This window comes from Anser brachyrhynchus (genome assembly GCF_964034855.1).
Source record: "Anser brachyrhynchus genome assembly, chromosome: 11".
Lineage (NCBI taxonomy): Eukaryota > Metazoa > Chordata > Aves > Anseriformes > Anatidae > Anser > Anser brachyrhynchus.
Window position 1 is genome coordinate 6,368,468 of NC_137706.1, and position 19,573 is coordinate 6,388,040.

General features: G+C 38.1%; 2 protein-coding genes across 14 annotated transcripts in view; one reads left to right on the plus strand and one right to left on the minus strand.

Moving 5' to 3' along the window:
* The window catches only part of GCNT3 (glucosaminyl (N-acetyl) transferase 3, mucin type), a 42,955-nt gene extending 25,399 nt beyond the window's left edge, over window positions 1-17,556 (plus strand). For 2 of the 3 annotated variants that reach the window (XR_013956090.1, XM_080608132.1), the window contains one exon: window positions 16,965-17,556. The gene's annotated coding sequence lies outside the window, so the exon portion shown is untranslated. Of the gene's footprint in view, window positions 1-11,213; window positions 11,268-16,964 lie in introns of all 3 variants that reach the window. The other variant, XM_080608133.1, reaches the window with a different exon arrangement.
* On the minus strand, window positions 50-18,501 carry BNIP2 (BCL2 interacting protein 2). Of its 11 annotated transcripts, none has more exons than XM_080608159.1 (13): window positions 18,359-18,500; window positions 14,830-14,967; window positions 14,232-14,362; window positions 13,472-13,539; window positions 13,038-13,106; window positions 12,301-12,465; window positions 10,231-10,407; window positions 9,416-9,518; window positions 9,029-9,160; window positions 8,394-8,480; window positions 8,183-8,281; window positions 6,756-6,791; window positions 50-4,371 (listed from the first exon to the last, which is right to left on the minus strand). In XM_080608159.1, the coding sequence occupies exons 3-13, from the start codon at window positions 14,279-14,281 to the stop codon at window positions 4,323-4,325; spliced, it is 1,035 nt and encodes a 344-aa protein (XP_080464285.1). In that variant the 5' UTR covers window positions 14,282-14,362; window positions 14,830-14,967; window positions 18,359-18,500; the 3' UTR covers window positions 50-4,322. The 11 variants fall into 11 exon arrangements, with proteins under 11 accessions (XP_080464285.1, XP_080464280.1, XP_080464284.1 ...); XM_080608154.1 differs by having other exon boundaries at window positions 50-4,374; XM_080608158.1 differs by lacking the exon at window positions 18,359-18,500 and adding an exon at window positions 18,025-18,300 and having other exon boundaries at window positions 50-4,374.
* Between the last annotated feature and the right edge of the window lie 1,072 nt (window positions 18,502-19,573).

Consider the following 19,573-nt stretch of genomic DNA (forward strand, 5'->3'; position numbering starts at 1 on the left):
GCTTCAAAGAGTACATATGGTCAGTTATTTAAGCCACTTACAACATCTGTGGTTCATAAACTGTTTTATTTATAAACTGTTTTCACATGACTGCTGCAGGTTCATTTTGTTAAAAACCACAACTTTCCCGTTGCATACAGATTGGAGTTTATTAACAGACAGTATTTCAGCCCTTCTATTTACCATTCAACTGGTAGAGTGCCCTCCTACACTAGGGCATTTTATTTCACTAAAAAAAATGCCTGGAGATGACAGAGTAACTACAGAGCCATGGGGAAATTAGGCATCCATCTTCCATCAGCACATTTTGGAACCAGTGACTCTGAACCTTCATGTCAAAAAACAGCTAGCCCTGAGCAGGGGCTCGCACTTTTTTCCTGTTAGCTCAATACAGGGAACAACAGGTGACAGAAGAAAGTATTGTTCAACTTAATTCTGAAGTTAGGAAACCTGCAAGATTTGTCCTTCAACAAATAAGTATTCCTTATTTTTCAGAATGGTACTGACTAAAATCAGGTATCCTTGAAAAGCATCATTAAAGCACACTTCTTCAAATACCTCCAACAGCCAGGCTGTGAAATAAATCCTCTAGAGAATGACCAGCATCCATGAGGACTGAGTAAGAATCTTCCCCAAACCCTTACAAAACTTCCGCAGTTAAAAAAAAAAAAAAAAAGGCATGCAAGCTATTCACCCTCTCCCTGTTCTTCATATGAAATTTCTGAGGGAGACTGGAATGATTCAAGTAAGTGTCACCTCCAAAGACAGCAGCTTGTGCTAAGAGCTGTGCATAAGCCATCTTTCTACATAAATACTGTACAAGTCTGTAGAATACATAGAAGGTGGACACTGGAAGAAACACACCTTTCAGCAAGAAGCTTAATACTCTATGACAGATTCAGTCCTATTCAACCTATTCACTGTATATTTTTTTATTTTTTTAAGATCCTACAGTCTTTTCAGTGGATGACAGTGAGGCTGTAACACATGACTAGGCACAGGTGCCCTCTCCTCCTTATGAGACAGTGAGGTAATTTCATAAAAGATTCCATCACCACCACCGTTTAATCTAACTTTGAAGTCTGGCAAATTTACCATTGAAAGGTTCTAATATATCATTGCAGCATTTAAGTGTATGATGTGTACAGCATTTAAGTGTATGAGACTTGCCAAAACATGCTAACACATACCAGGCTATATACTAGTTGTGTGCAATTTAGGATCTAACTACTGTTTTTCACTACACAGCTCCTCACAGCAATAAGTACTGTTCTTTACTTTCAGTGAACAATACACTAAGCTGCAAAAATTTATGAACAAGGTTACAGATTATTCTAACTAGTTCTAAGCTTTTGGAACCAAAAAGTGTGTATTTTAAATTCCAGAACTTCAAAAACTCCCATATGCTTCAGAACTAAATCCTTATACATCCCTCTTCATTACTTTCTAACAGAACATGGCTTTGCCATACTACATAAAACCATCAAGAACATTCAGATAATCTAGAGTCTATTCACACCATTTTTAATTACTTTCTCCAAAATACTTTTACCACTTCTGAACGTTTCTCCTGTTGCACATACAACCTCACATCTGCGCATACAGAGGCTGCTATGCTAAACAACTCCATTTGTGTCACCCCATAATACCAAAAATTACTTATTAGCATATAAATATATATATATTCTCACACACAAACTCATTAAAATCTCCAAATTGAAGGTGAATTAGTGACTCAAACTTATCTTGACAGAGCTCAAACTGTATTCTAGCAACACAAGTTTTACCTCTAGGAAGAAGTGCCAAAGGTGAACTCCCTATAATACTGTAACTTACCACAAAGTGATTCAGGTTCTGAAATAACTTTATTAGTATGACATTCTGACTCTTTAATGTTTTTAAATATTAAAATATATTATAGTTTTTGAAGTATATAGAATAACTTAAGTTTTGCAAGAAGTTAATTTGTGTTCAAGATAACTTTGGGACCTCTGCTTTTTGTAAACATCCCCCTCACCATTAAATGATGAGCTGGAAAAGGTCAGAGGGGCATCGCTCTTTAGTACACAAATTTCTCATGCTGTGTATCTTTCAGGGACAGAACTATTGCGTTGTATATTCATTTACAAAAACTTATACTAAAGAAACTATTAGGTGAGCATACATACATTTCCAAAAGAAATAGAACTACTGCAACATGAAACCATTGAACCAGCCAGCCACCATGAAAAACAAAGCTAATAATCCCATAATTTGAGATTACAGCCTATGCAGAGCACTTTATACTGCACTATATACATAAGGAGGAAAAGGACACACAGAAGGGCAATCCTCCCACTAAGAATGTGATTTTACTGAGAAGGATACTTTTTTAGAACTAGGAAGAATTTGAAACAAGATTACTGGAATGCTTAACATATACCTTAGAACCCACACTGAATCCGCAAAAATCAGGAAGATTTCCAGGTTTGCACTGCATTGTAGAAGTATTAGTATTAAAATTAACAGGTTACGGAAGTGTCCGATTTACTAACTTTAAACTAGGTCGATATCAAAATTGAAACAGGAGATAAGACAGCCCTAAAGAAATTGTTCAAGTGTTCTATTTGGATCCTTTGAAAGCAGATGTAAGGCAACTTGAAATTAACATTGCCTGTTGAATAAGAACATCCTATATATTAATCTCTTTGAAATCATCACACAGAAGCTAGCATAACAAAAGTGCCTAGATCTTGAGATGAAAGTCTCTGAATTGCATGCAAACTCTCAGAGACACAGGCAATTTGTCCTCATCTGACATGAATCTCCTCTCAGTTTATTATGTGTATCATTAAAGATACTACATTAAGTGGTCATTAGTAATAAATCTTGATCATGGAATTAGCTCTCGACTGATACAAATCAGTGACAGGTAGTAACCTAGTTGAACACTCTTTTATTCCTAAGAAAACTGTATAACACTAACATTAAGAACAGGTATTTTTGCTGTTAAGACAAAATTACGAGCATACTAAAAACGGAAGTGAAGAAAGATTTAATATTTGCTACAGTATTAAGTTGCTCAGCTCCTGAATGGATTAATTTGCATGTATCCGCCCTTCTAGGGAGAGAGCTACCAGATACATGACAAACTTTTACAGCCTACCAACCAGTGCATAATTGCTACCCTGATAAGCCTATAAACTTCAGTTATGGATCCAATACCTCTTACAGAGGATTTTAATACCATTGTGGTAATACCATTGTGGGGCATGGGTGGAGCAGCAACCCTTTTTATTGCTGCCTTTGTAAGTGAAGTTAGTGCTAATATCTGAAGTTAGTGCTGTATCTGGTGCCAAACCAAGAGCTTTAGAAAGGGGTACTTCTTCTGTAAGGACGACAGTTATTCTAAGACTCCCCCTACCTCTGCAAACAACTGATACTATGGCTAAGATATATAAGATATCTAAGCAATGCCCAAGCTCTACTGAAAATAACTAGAGTTTCTATTGGTGATAGCTGATACTCATCCAGGAAGAAGAGGAACTAGAATGAACTCATTTTGTCACAGCAGCTGAACTGTCCTTGATTTACTGAAGCAATCTAAACTCGCAACTTAAGTTTACAAAGGTCTGAGTAGTAGGTCCAGCATCCTATTAGTTATTCAAACAGTTCAGTTTCCATTGTGGCAGAGGCTTAAACCCTTTGTCCAACAAATTCAGAGAACTCCAGATGTGTATTTTGAGAAGTAGATTAAGACAAAGCTCAAGCTCACTCTAACGAGCTAAATGGGTACTGCTTGTATGAGATGTGAACAGAAATAAGGATCTGCACACATGAGAGACTACATTGTGACTGTTAATTTGTTTGAATATTAAGGTTTCTATGACAACCAAGAAATGCACTTGACCATTTACAGCAACAGATCATGCACTTTATACAATAAAAAAGTAATTTATGGCCTTGCCTACCTGCAAGTGAATTCCTTCAGCAGGTACACAATATATTGCTCAAAGTCATAAAAATATATATTATCTTTCCTTTAGCATTTAGATACATAAATATTTTACTGAAGAACATGCATCATTTAGGTAAACAATTGCAAGAATATCCTCTAAACACAAGGTTCTTTGACATTTGGCAGTATAAAAGGATTACATAAAGGTAACTACTAAAGTCAAGACAAAACAATACAGCAGTGAACAGTCCATTGTGTGCTAGTCCAAAGAAGTTAAGCACCTCTTGCAACAAGTTACATCGTATATACACACACACATCGCAAATGAAGAAAAAAAAGCATCGTTCCATCTGTGTATTCTTCAGTCTTGTTTGGACTCCAAAACTTATTGTTCACTTTTCTGCTCTTGCTTTCCATTCAACTCTTGGTCAACTCTGCTTAGTAAAGAAAGCAATAAAATTAAACCTATCTTAAGAACAAATTGAGTCTGTTAGCTCATATTAAGCAAAACTATTAATCTTAACAAGAAAATGCTGAAAGCTCTTACATGGAAAAAGTTTTAGTAAATAAATACTGAAATGTTAAGATTTTTATTGAATGCAGTCACAACAAGGCTTTAAAATATTTACTTCCCCCTAGAAATGGATTAAAATTAAGAAACCATTTAAATAAGGATAGCATTTGAAAGGTGCAAGTGAAATTTGACTGCACAGCAAGGAAAATAAGCAAGTTTTGTGCTCTTATTAATGAATGCAAGCAGGAATACAAGTTTACAGGTAACACAATATCATCAAGCACTTCTACTTTAATGAATTCATACACAGCAGTATTAGCACAAAATTGTCTTTAATGTTATAGCAATTAAGCCAAGAAAGTAAGAGCATAAGTTGAATCAAAAAAACCAGGTGGCTCCTTAAACTGCAACACTTCTATTAAGTTCTAAGACTCTTATGGAAAAGTTCCAGGAAAACTCCAAGAAAAATTCACCATCATACCACTAAAGCTTTTTTTTTTTTTTTTGATATCTGCCTTCGGACTGGCAAACAAAGACAAAGTAGCTTTGCAGAAACCAAGGGATGGTTCACATTCCTCTGATATGTACTTTCCATCTTTATTGTAAGAAAAAGCTACAATTTTAACCATATCTTCTGGAAAAGAAGTTGTGCATGGAAATAATTTTAGAATCAACAGCAGTTCCAAAACAGGAGGCTCAGGATGAGTTTGTCTTCTAACAACCACGTTGTCTAATCTACCTGTTTAGTCTCTTAAACTATAACGAGCCAGTTTCTCCAAAACATTAAAAACAATGACGGTTCTAATCCAAACCCATAAAAAGGAGCAGCAAATATTCTATTTTCCACAGTTTTAAGAACTGTACCTAGTAGATACAGATCCAACAAATCTGGAGCAGTGTTGTACTGTGTTTACCTCCACAGTATGAAGCTACAACTCACCCTGTCCTCATTGCAGTATCTTAAGGAAAACATTTTGACGTGACTTGTAAGACTAATTATAGGAAGTGTATGAACCTGTAAGCTAACGTGAACAGGCTATGCATAGACCTTATAGCTCACAAAATAAATCCACAGAAGAACATCATACTATAGCTTCCAAAGAGACTCAAATATATATATATAGCTGAAGAATTTCTACTGCCATCCTCAACAAGTTTAGTAACCGTTCTTCAACACACTTCCCTTTCCCTACAGTTGCTTTCAACCTGATTAACGACTCACAACCACTTAGTGCCTGTGATCTTGCCTCTACAAGTAAGTTTTTACTTTGGAAGTGGCAATATTGATAGTGTATTTAAAAATTTCCAGTATAACAAACACTTTTACACATTACTGTTCGAATGTTTCAGTTTTACAGCCTGACGTAAATGGGCCTTGCAATACAATTGGGCCAAATGATGCACACTGGAGAAAAAAGCAAAACTCTTGTTCTGAATATGTACTGAAAGGGTTTCTTATGTATCAACGTCTTAGAACTTAAGGTTACAACACTGCAAGATCATCACTTAATTGGAGTAATTCCTAGCTCAGTAGCTTTAGGTGCTAGCTTTCACAGAATTTAAATTGCTTTTATTTTTAATATCAGTATTCCTGTGTTTATTATCCAATTTTGACAATAAGCCTCCCTCAACAGTTATGCACATACACAGCAAGAGTTGTCAAGGTAAAGTTAATAGCAAAAACTTGTAGTACATTTGTTAGACACTGAAAAAAGTAACAGCAATTCAAAAAAAATTATCACAGCTGCTGGGGTAACTTGAATGGTTAGCAGGAGACTGAAAGTTAAAATCAAAACCCAGTGCTTATTAGCAAGGAATGTAGGCACTGCAAATACAAACAGCACTAAAAATATTAAATTGCATCTGTGCAAGTTAATAACTAAAGTGAATATCAAACAAAAATACAGCATTAGAACTTGCTCCATAGTTGCATCTCTGCTGACTAGTTTAACTATAGCTTAGCACCTGAAAACAGCTCTTCAGACATCACTTGTTAGAAAAAGCAAAAATGATTAAATCACTTTGTACAGAAGCATGCTTTTTCCTCTTGAAGATGTGGCTGAAAATCCACATACTCACTTAAACCAGGAATCTCATTTAATACTAGAGACTACCTACAAATATACTTAAAACATCCAGGGTGGGGTTTCAGATGTTACATTACTTCCATGCATAAAAATTAGGTCACTAGTGCATGTTTATATTTACAAATGCTTATTCCTTTACACAAGCCAATCAACTGGGAGTTAGTTGCAGTGCAAGTGATCTTATCTAGATGCAACCCTAATCAAAATACAAATATACCTTTTTTGTTTCTTTCTAAACTTTTCTTCTTCATACCTTGGTGAGGAAAAGTTTGATTTCAGTAAATATAAGATATGGAGACCAAATTCAACAGAAGCTGTAAACTAGCATTAGTATCAATATAGTTTGTGGAAACATACCAGGTTTTGAAGTAAGAAAACATTTTGTACCTCCAACATCTTTAAGTTGAGAATTAATTACCATGACATAACATATTAACCCAACACAACTTCCTATACAGTATTTACCCATCACTAAAATTGAAAGCCTGTATTCCTAACAGTTTAAAGCCTGACATTCACCAGAGAAGTCTAAGAATTAACTCCTGTAAAGGCTGAACTTGGGCTGACTTAAGACTTAATAGTTCCTTAGAACAGAAAATAGTCTTGCACGACTTGGAATGACAGCCTGAATTTCCATAACTCATCCTTAAAAATCCCATACAACATTCTAAAAGTAGCACAAGGCCTTGTCATGTCTTTCTTCCCCAAGAAGAAAACTGCATCTGCTCTATGGGAGACAAAAATTCTACAGCCGAAAACAAGCTGATGGTTTACTCCAGCAAGCAGCAGTATTTTTTTTCCCAACATCTATGTGCCTTTTTCCAACATTTATGTGCCACTCTGTCTAGTGATACTAACACCATCTTTCCTTATAGAGTTCCCAGTTTCCATCACATTTATGATCCCTTACTGTGATACATACTCCATAGGTTGCATGTTACAGCTTCCAATAATTTGATAGAATTATTAGTATTGCTATCTAACTCTTTCAGGATCTAAGTTTGACGATTTCTCTATTACTGCATCCACAAATTTTGTTGATGTGTCATCATCATACCTGATATCAGTTGTGCTGACATTAAAATGGATACTATATGGCAAAGATCTGGAAAGAAGGAAGAGTAGTAGGAAAAGAAAAGACCAAGGACATTGATGCTGCCTTCCCCTCCCTGCCAAAGTAGTTTTAGAAGTACCGTGGGTAGGGATTCAGCATTTTTCCACCACAGCTCTTCATTTAAATTAAATCCCAACCCAAGTGATATTTTACTCCTTGAGCTGTTCTGCATTTTATCATGAACACTGAAGATACCATACATAACATCATTAACATACAGAATTTCTCACTCAAGACCACTTAGCATACAATGGGTAGAACAACTGCAGTGAGATCTTGTCTCCAGAAGACTAACACACACCATAATTTGGTAATCACATAGGACACTGTATACGAAAATCCCTATACGTTAGCATTCTAACTGCTATTACATATTAAAAATGTAGCTCATCAATTGCTCCTAGAGATAGCAATGGTTTAAGTTAAATTTTATTAAATACAGAGTATTATGTTCAAACCAACCACTGAATATATTATATACCAGTTCCAAAACATGGTCAACATAGAACATGTTTGAATAAAGAACGTACTGTTTTATGCATTCTGGGATGCCAACGTATTCCATGGGGATGAGTTCAGCTAGCTCTGCCAGGGTAAAGACATACCTAATTTTTTGGCTGAATTTTGAGCTGTGGAAGAACAAACGTAGGGTACAGTTACAACTTAAAGTGTTCACTAAGTATTTAACGGTTTGACATTTAAACTTTTAAGAAACAGCTTCCATAGTATTCATAGTATTACCTAATGAAGGGTTTTGTGATGGCCAGAAGTGTTCTGATGAACCAAGAAGGATGAACTATGATTAATGATTTCAGATTTTTCCTTAACCTGAAGAATTCAAACATTAGACATAATTACTAGAACAATAAAGGTAGCATGACAAAGTTCTTGTTTTTTAAACAAAGGGTGCTTTTGCAGTTAAAACTGTATCCATAAATCTAGCATTGACTTTCTATTATTAGAAATTACTGTCCACCAGAAGAAAATACCAGAAAAATGCACAGCTGAAATCAGAAAGTTAAATCAGTTTGAAAACAATGAAATAACATTATAAAGAAGTTTCTTGGTATCTTTTTACATGTCCGTAATGAAGTGGTTAAGAAGGAACCCACCTTATCTTACTACAGTAATCTATGAATGTTCAATTAAATTCTAGATAGTAACAGTATTCACCATTCTAACATTACTACTTTCACTAAAAAAGCACGCCTGCACTATTATTCCACACTGTTTTGGAAGAGCTTTTTGATACACTAAACAATTTGCTTAACAATTAATCTTAACCAGCAAGTACCAGAGCACATTAAACAGCATGTTTTCCTAAACATATATCACTAAACATGAATATTGTGACAAAACATTCCACAACTTCTTACCTCCTGTCAATTTGCTGGTAACATTTCCTAAGCCAGCCTAAGCTTGGCATTTTTCTCCGTGTTGTTGCACCGTTCAGATAAACTATCATATAGTTCTCCGCTACTAGTAGCTCTAAAGTGCCAATTACATACCTGTAAACACACGGAAAGAAAACCTTCAAATGAAGATTTTTGGATTTTAAAGTAGTTTCTAGTACTGCTCAAATATTAAAAAAAAGTTGTCAGCATTGAGCAACATTTTTTTTCCTTCCTCAGGAAGCAGACAGTTGCTTCACTATTTGTTACCTTCCCCTCATATGAAACAAAAAGCTTCAAAGATAACAGAACTTAAAAATACCCAGCTTTACAATGTGAAAGTAAGATCCTCTTCAGAGGCATATGACTTACTTAAATAGATTGTCCATTAGGTATCTGTAGTTAGGCTGACTGCTTTCAGGCATAAAGCAAACAGCAAACACAACAATGGCATTTAACCCATCACCATAATAACCTACAAAGAAAAAAGCAGCAGTAGTGACTGAGGTGACTATACCTTGACCACATTTACTCAAAGAAGTCAAGAACACACAGTAAGCTTTTTCATTATTTATCTTAAAGAGCTTTACAAACACTCATTCTATATAGACACATTATATATAGAAAGCACCTATCACCGTAATGATTAACATCCTTTGGAATGACTTTGATGGCATGGGTAAGAACAGGATTAATCCTTTTAGTACCTCAGCACTTTTGTTTCCAACGAATTTTTAAAAAGGGCACAGGATCTTGCTTATAATTACAGAAAACCTCAAGGTGATTTTTTTCAGGTTCATCTACTTTTACTCAGCATGTTTAATAATGTTTCAGATAGCCAACTTTTCTTCCTACCTAAACTGCATAGACTGTCTGAAGAATCAGTAAATTGATCTTTTCCTTAGTAGACGTAAAGATAATACTTTCAACACTCTTAAAAACAAAACACTATAATGAACAGCTAGCCTGTTATTATGTATGCTTGTGTTAGTAGCCTCATCTGAACACGGGTACATTTTGGAACCTTAGTTTATTCTGGAAAAAAATACCTCAAAACAACCATATGACTTAATACTACAAGTAAATAACCACATGAGTCTTTACACTCAAAGTTCTTCCCATGCCACTGCAAATCAGCCGAAAGTAGTAGTTTCAACAGTTCTCCTCAGCATAACACTAATCCTTACCACCGTGACTGATAACTTTTTTGTATGGTTCAATTGCCTTCATGTCCACCCTATGGTCCTGTTCTCCAATCCTAAACATACGCCAGCGTCGACCATCATCTTTCTCCTCCGCTGCTGTGTATTCAGTAAGTGATCCTTTTCTAATTACATCAGTAGTTTTCGGTTTTGGAAGGTCATCTGCCAAAGTTAAAACACGTTCAAAATCCATTATGAATACCACATACAGTGGCAGTAAATAACAACACAGGTTAACCACTTTGCTATCTAATCTATTTTAAGTCAGCTGATGTGTTTGGCTGAAAAATAATAGTTCCTTCAGTCATTACAAAATAGGATCTCACTGATATCAAATTTAATCAAAACACTGTTAGTTCTGTTTTCCATAAACAGCATTTTTTTCTTTAAAATTGAATGGCAAGCTTCTGGTCACATGGGAAGCCTGCTTAATTGTCAGCTTTCAGAACACCAACCTTAATGAATTACACCACAATAGACAAAGTGGTTAACTCAGTGATAATTATACAGGTTACTAGATCACAAATTTACATAAAAGCGTAATTTTAGACATTGACACTATCTTGCAAGCAGACATGCAGGCAGATATATTAGAAATTAAATCTAATTCATATGTGTGCAATCAATATATGAAATTTATGCTGACAGCAATCTGTGAAAAGAATTTGCTCCAATTAACTTATGATTCTTGACTTTGTTGCATAGACCTTACCCAAAGCGAGAAAAACCTACTGCAAGTTAGTTGTCTGTTCCCAAGACAAAGCTGTTAACTGAAACTATCCTTCCAGGAAAATGAGGGCAGCAGCATTAAAGGAAGAAAAGACAGAAACCCTTTTCAGCCATTTTTAAAAACAAAGCACAATTATCTGGAACATTTCCTTAGCAGCACTGCAAACTTAATCTTAAGTACCAACTCTTCTAATGTACTAACTCTACTAATGTACTAAAACGAAAATTCTTTTATACAGGTAAACCCACAGTCTGTTATGAGAACTTCTCCTGCAACATCTTAGTTCTTTAAAGTAAGCATTTTTAATATTTTTTTTCCTCTATTTATAAGCTACCTTGGAATGAAGAACATTTTTCATTCTTAATACAGAGCTTCCTGTTTACTCAGGAATTTATTGTATTCACAGCATAAAATAATTGATGTTACGTGTTTACATATCATTTTAGAGACACTAAGTCATAATGTTTATAGAAGTTAGACTCCAACTGTTTGACTAAAGCAGTAGTTCTTAGTTTACATAGAAGGGCCCAAAACATAGTTAAACTGCAGGTTTGTAGTTTTTAGTTTAGTGTAGTTTGTAGTTTTTGCAGTTGTGCTTCAACTCCTACCCAAGACTTATCTCAAGTAAAATTTGAGTCACCAGGTTTTGCCTGTAAAGACCAGATGAAGGGTCTACTCATTCCTTAAAATTAAGATCATTCACTTAACACCTCTAGCATGCCTACAACTAAAGTAACTTCAGAGTCATTTCAAAATTCCCTGACAAAAAATAAATTTTCTACCACTTCTAGTCAATACAGAAAGCATGCAAACTCTAAAAGCTTCTGACCTTCCCACATTTTTATTACAGTAAAATGAGCTCAGAGGTGTTAGTCATTTTTAAAAACAGACCTCTTTAAATACAAACGCTTGCAATTGACAAATTTCGGATTAGCTAGTCTATAATCTGTATCCCTCTAAATCATTTACCTCCATTTAAAATAGATCTATAATAAACGTAAAACATGTATATATTTTGTCACAATTTGGTTCTTAAAAACATATTACAATAGAGCAGGATTCTCCATAACTGAGTTTAAAAAGTGTTCAATGATATTCATGTAAGTTTATTTGGAGTTATGGTTATTATGTTTGTCTGTTGTTTACTAGTCATATTCTGATTTGCTCTTGAAAAATTCTTTGTCCCCATTTCCAATCTAATCACTCCCATTACCATTACAAGAGTAAAAACCGAGGCAGTTATTTACCCTCTGAAGAACCGTAGACCTGTACATAAAAAAAGACAAATACTTTATGGCACTAGATAAAAGCAACAAAACACTTACCTTCCCATTCAAACTCATTGCTATTCTCTGAAGGAGTATCTAAGTCATCCAAATCAATCTCTCCACTCTCATCCAAGTCAGACAAAACAGATTCCTCACTGCGATCTAAAGTTAAACTGATATCTGGTGCCACTAGTTTCTTCCTCACTTTGAAACCATTAACCTCTGCATTTGAAAAAAGCAAATCAATTATTTTCAAAGCCAAGCAAGTTTAGACAAGCAAATTAACAAGACAGAACAGCACAGCGCTTCCCCAAAGTGCACAATAAATTAATGCCCACCACATCAAAAATATATATTTAGAACAGGAATTAAAATAAACAAAGGGTGAAAAACAAAACTTCAGAGACTTAAGTTCAAGTTCTTAACACCTTAAGTTTAACCAACTGCATACACGCTACAATCACAGAGGAAGACCACCATACTACCAGCAGAAGAAAAATCTGAAGTGCTGCCACCACTTAAGTGACTGTTACCTATGACAGCTGTATCAAAGCTCCACCAAAGCTGCTCTAGACATTATCCCAAGTGCTGCAGACAGTGCAATAGATTCATGTTCTAGCACTTTTTTTTTTTTTTTAGGTATTGGTAACATCATAACCATATTTGAAATAAGTAATATACAAGGTGCAAAGAGAAAAAAAGTGAGGCCAACAGACAACACTAAGGGCAGAAGATTAAAAGAAAATGTTAGTTAAATAACACACAGCATGCTTTTAGACAAGGCAAATACTTGCTTGATTTAGACAGCAGTTGAAAGCAGGAAACAAAATAAACAGCCTGATCCAGCACTGGAAATGCCAAAGCTAAAGCAGACAGACAAGATCAAAAAAATTTAAGAACATAAGAAGAGCATTGGGATTATTTCCCCTCTGACTTTTCGGACTGCCAACAATATTAAAAGATCACAAAGGCCTGAAATTTGGAGCAAGACTAAGGTAGGCCCTATCTGATGAAAAGTAGCTAAATAATGAACAAAGATTTTAAAGTCAGTCACAAACTGAGTGCAGTAATTCATTTTTGTCCAATATTACCTGGATAGCTCTGTTTGCAGATAAACCTGTCATTTAGAATGCTGTTCCTTCAAGTCTCACTCAAAAAATAAAATGGAGCTTCAAAACAGCCATTTATATAGGAAGACATAAGCTTTACTGCAGTGAAGTATTCTTACCAGCTTCACCTTCTGTTCCAGCTGCAGCCAACACATCTGAGTCAACAGGATCATCCTCTGGCAGGGGCCTAGTACACAGAATAAAGTTTATAAAAAAAAAGTATTAAAAATCAGCTAAACACCAAAAACCTAGGCCCATGCACTGCTAAAAACCCGCTGTGGGATAGCACTGAATTAAAATATACTTACTGGCAGTAAACTAAGCACCAAAGCAGCAGAAACCTCTTTTATATCATTCAAATTACCAACTGCTCACATGAGCAGTGTCAAAATACTGATTGCTACGGGTGTCATCTTTAAGATAACTTGCTGTATTCTTGCTTGAGAAACTCTGACATTACATACATCACAGAAGTAGTACTCATAGGATGTCTTAGAAGTCAGATTTTTTGGTTTCTTTTTAGATCTAAGCATCACTAGTACTCTTAAAAGTTGGAATTCTGCTCAGAAGCATTGCTTAGTGAAATATTCAGGGTGACAATAAGCAAACAACATTTGCAAAAAGCTACTACATGAAAATAAAAACAAAGTCAAACTTGCATTTTCACTTCAGTAACACTGGAAAGTTCAACAGTGGAATTCTTGTACTAAAAATTAACATAAAGCTATCCCTTGCCAGACAAAAAAAAAATACCACAAAACACTCACAAGACCACTACGTTAGAGGAAAACACTGCAAGACTGAGTATTCTTTTATCAGGAAGATAGAGACAGCTTATTTTGGATGTTATGCATTTGATCTGAACTTAAATTAAAAAACCTTGGAAAATCTTCATCTTGCCATTCTTCCTTAAACTCAACACCTTCCATTCTCCAGCCAACTTAAATCACTAATAGGTAGTCCTGATCAGCCAGAACCTCTTGTCTTCAGGACAGTGGGCTAAAGAACACCTGCAGGAACGTAACATAGTTCAGTACTATTGCAACTCCAGTATTTACAACACATTTTCATTTAATCACCAAGTTGATATATTATGTGAAAAAAGCCACAAGGGAACAGTTTACAGTTTGCTTTTTTTAAATAAAAAACTGCTTATGGACTAGTATCATAATAATTTAGGTTGGAAGGGTTTTCTTAAGGTCATCTAATCCATCATCCTGCTCAAGCAGAATCAACCTTTAAGTTACAACCAGCCCCCAAGCAACCTCATCTTTCATTTGGAATTACACCAGTTCACTTCGAACTGTGAGAAACCTGACAACTCTAGATTCTATGGGAGACATTGAATCAATATATATTTTAAGAAAAATCAGATGGTCAGATCTAAAATACAATTAAGTTCTTTTTTTTTAAAAAAAAAAAAGACTTGAAAGATAAACACTTCCTGAAATAGTGTTTTGTTTATAAGAGAACTCACCCTGGGATGTGCAAGTCAAGCTGTGTTTTTTCAGGCTCACCCATCACCAGCAATAAGGAATCTCCAATAATGGAACAAAATAAACCATTCTGCTAACACACAAGTCCAATACAGTTGAAAATCGTGGCTGTCTTGGCTCTAAAGATTGACAGGAACAGGTAAACTTATCAATAATAAGAAAATAAGAAAAATGGTAAGAAAAACACTAACAAAAACAAGAAACCAAATACAATTTTAAATGCAAAGGCGCAATCGACACAGGACACCAGTAAGTACAAAGCTGGAATACAATCACTATGTGAATTAAGCTCGAGAAAGTTTATTTTTCACACAGGTAAAAAGAAATAAGTTGAACCTACTCTTCTGTAGAACTGTTTATTATGCAAAATCTGAATTTCTCTTCTCCTGACCTGATTACAGCCACAGACTAAGTTTAAGACTTGCAATGCTTAACACAAGCTGCTTAATAAAATTTTAGAATACTTTTTTTTTTAATCACATTACCAGAGACAAATAAAACACTAATGCCAAAAAATCATCTTATTTTACTGAAGCTTCCTTCCTTCCCCCACCCAGGAAACCAGAATACAACATCTGGAAGGTTGTAACCCAGTTCTCCTTATCCAGAAACCTTTCGTTGTTTGAGTTGCTCAGCCCCTGTGCAGCCCAGCTGCTGGTAGGATGTGCCTTCACACATACTCTCCAAGAAGTTGTTCTCAGTAACTGTACTCCCAGCTCTTCCTCTTTTTATTTGTCCTTTTTAAATAATACGCTTTTGGGAAGACTTTCCTGCTGCTTGAGTCATGCCACTTTCCTCACAAAATATGTCCTCTTTCATTAAGATGTCAACACTCTCTGAATAATTTCTCCTGAGTACTAACCTGCTGAGTGTTTGCAAAAATGAATTTTAAGTATTTGCTTGGAGATAAAATCATATTTTGATTAGTAGGAACATGGAATTGGTAAGTAGCTCTCCATACATTTGTTTTGGGACACTGAGATGAAGTACTAGAAGTTTCACAAGATATCCCATGCGGTCAAATTAAGAGAATGCAGTGGTTACAATCAGCATGGAATAGACCGTCTGAGGCTAACACAGTTCACTGAAAAGAGACTCTAAACCTAAAATAAAGTCTCAGCTGATTACTTCACTCTTAAAGGGCAGATGGAAAAGAAAACTGACAGAAAGAAGAAACCAACCCTGTCACTGTGCTGGTGGCTGTAAGATGCTACTTTGGAGCTTGCCTGCGCTGCATTCAGACTATACAGTTCCTCCAGGAGTTTAAAAAGAGTTTTTCCCTAAGACCTGAAGTTTTATCACTACACTTTTGATTCATGCTGAACACCAAGTAATACCTACTCATTTCAGATGTACCACATTTCAGTGCGGAAACAATTCCTACCTGCATCTATTTCATTGCATTGAGCTAAGCTTGATATACTAAGGCACAAGGTTTAGAAGTTACTTAGACTACCATCAATTTTTAAGATACTTTTAGAAAATGCTTCCCACATGACAAGAAACTGGTAATGAGAATTCTTTAGAGGTAGATTTAAAGCAATCATCCACTGAATGCTGCACAGCATAACTGCAAACAACTTACCAGCTGAGTTCCAAGCCCTACATCAGAAAAGCAGAAGATTAAGCTATTTCAATTCCATGTCCTACTTTACAGGCAGACTAAGTAGCTAGTTTGGAAGTTTTGGCTTAAAAACTTGACCACAAAAGCACTTGTCAACCAGAAGAACAAGAAATTAAGGAGGAAAGGTAGTTTTCGGTTTCAGGAAAGTTAGAGAAGTGCTGACTTTCTAGTTGGCTATTAAATTACTTTTTAACATAATATCAATGCTTACAAAGCAGGAAAGTTCTATTTCTGCTCATCCAAAGTAAAGCAGAGTTTAAAACAGTATTCCTATAGCTGCTGTGGTAGTACTGACTTCTCATTTTTAATCTGAAGGTTAAATTTGAGAAGTGCAATGCTAATAACGCAAGTCTCCATTAGTCACGTAGAAGAAAATGAGTTAATTTCTGCCTGGTCCTAGAAGCCTTCCCAGCTAATTCAATGCCACAGTTCCTCAACAGCAAACTTGTCATTTTACTCTCCATTGCTCACTACTCTCCACTTAACTTATAGAACTGGAAGAAATCAGAAGATTGGGAGATATCTAAAGGTCAGAAACTTCAACAAAGAACATCTGGAGGCAGGATTGCCATGCGGCTCTGCTCCTTTCCTGAAGCCACTGGACTTTGGTGATCACCAACGCCTTTTATACTTGCAAGCATCTCACCAGGTAAGCTACAATGTTACACATGGGACCACAACATACAACATTACCACAGGGGAACACAACACTAAAGTCATTTCTCCTCTGCTACAGCTAACGAAAGGATTTTCATTGCCAGACAAGCAGATTAAACCTATGTAATTTTCCACTGAGGTGTATTACTGCTCACAGCGGAAGCCAAGCTGTGTTCTCATCTTTTCCCCTGGAAGAGGACTTAGCTCCCAGAACAGTCGCTAACACTGATGTGGCTCAGCTAGTGTAGGTGTAAATACCAGGTGTAACAGTGGCGAGAAGACTACTGAACTGCAAACCAAATCAGACAGTGGCAGGTTAACAGACACTCTGATCAGTCCCTGGTACTTAAGAGTAAGAGAAATAACAGAATGCATAGATTCATTTTTGATTAAGACCTTCTACAAGTTTTTTTGTTTGTTTTTTTTTTTTAAAAAGTCTTCACCTTTGAATTCACAGGAAAATATACAAATAGTAGATAAGCATTAATATAGTCACATCTACTTATCCAACACTGAGACCCATATCCACTCCTTGGTTAGCACAATAGCATTTTAAGTAGGATTAATACAAAGTTTACTCTGCAAGACAACTACGGTGATACGTATGTAACATATTTTTGCACGCAGTCAGGTTGTGCAGAACCCTGTAATTTCTACATATTTCCATAATCCCACTGGCTTTCAGAACGCAGCCATACTCACCACAAACCTAAGCCCCATTTCCCAGATGCAAAGACAGACATCCAAGCCTTATAACTCGCAAGCTTGCGTAACGAGGGGATGCAAAGACCTTCACTGACAGCAAGCCAGCAGTTCATCTGCATTTACTCCCTGCCACCAGCACCACCCAAGGGCACAGAAATGAGCCAGCTGAGCAGGAAAGTTTCAGACTCACGCCGCAAGCACCCAGCACAGCACCGAGCTGCGGTTCGGGAGGCACCGCGGCGCGTTTCCGGGCGAGCAGGGCTGTGTCAGGCACGCCGGGCGCACAGGCCCCGCAGGGAGGCAGCGCGCCGCCCGCCCACCCACCGCCGCACAGCGCGTCCCGCGACCCGACCGAGGCGAGGGGGCCCGGCACCGGGCGGCTCCGGGGAGCCGCGTCCACAGCTCCGGCTGCCCTCGGGCCCTATCGACCGGAGGGGAAGGGAAAGTCCCGGCCCCGGTCCCTGTCCCGGACCCCCAGGCACGGCTCAGCCGGCGACTCCCGCCCTCCCGCCCCGCGGCCGCACCTGGCGGGCTGGGCCGGGCCGGGCCGGGCCGGGGCCGCCGCGCTGAGGTCCCGCTGCGCTGCGCGCCGCCCCGCGCGGCCCCGGAAGCGCCCCCAGCGCCCGGCTCACGTGACCACTGCCGCACATGCGTACAGAACAAGTCCGCCCTCCGGCACTTGGCGCGTGCGCGCTCGGGAGGCGGGGCGGTGCAGGGCGGGGCCAGGTAGGCGGCCGTTGGCGGCGCGCGGGAGAGGGCGGGGCCGGCTGAGGCGGGCGGCTCTTGAGAGGGAGGGCTCCTGTGAGGGCGGTGGCCCCGCCGCGGTCTGCCCCTTCCCTCCGGTGCCCGGGGCCGCCCCCTGCCGGCTGCGAGCCGAGGTAACTCGTGGCGCCGCCGCCTGCCCGGCCCCGGAGCCGCCTGGTCACGGGGATGCTGTGCGCGGGTGCGGTCCGGGGCCACAAGGCGGGGAGCGGAACAGAAATTAGTGCGAGGAGTGAGCCGTGCGTGCTGGGCACCGCGTGCCGCCGTGGGCACCCCCAGACGTGGGGGGAGGGCAGGCGCAGGGCTGTTGAGCAAAACCCCCGAATCGCAGCAGCGCGTGAAAGTACGGCCAGCTGCTTGAACGCGGCTGCAGGGGCACGCAACATCCAGTCCGTCATGAAACCGTGGAATCGTGTGACGCTGCGTGTACACAACAGGAGCACAGGGAGCTAGGCAAAACTCGTAATTTTCATTCACCTAATAATGGTAACGATAGAGAGTATTTTTGGTCAATGTCACCAGAAGGTGGAGGTCGAGATGGAAGGAAGGTTTTGCCTTAGAATGCAATCTGAAAAATAGGATGTTTCACCCCACCGGTGAGTGTGTGTTTGGGACGCATCAGCAAGAAAGCAGAACGTTTGTATCAAGCGGACTTTAAGAAGTTTAGGGTGAAATTTCCTAGTTTTAATCAGGATGAACGCCAGTTGATTTCTACAACTGTACAGTTGCTAGAACATGAATACACACATTTGTAGCACCTACGCAATCATCCAGCTACACACACAACTGGCGACTTGCCACTAACACATCGCTACAGTCAGAGAGGGCTGCTAACTCAATGTTTGTCCCTCACAGCTAATGCCTTGCCCAATGGGGAAAGAAGTAACAATAGCAACAGTGTTTGTTTTATTGTAGGGTACGGAAGGAACTTTGAATAAATGCGACGTGGAGAAGAGTAAAAATGTGATATAAGGGTG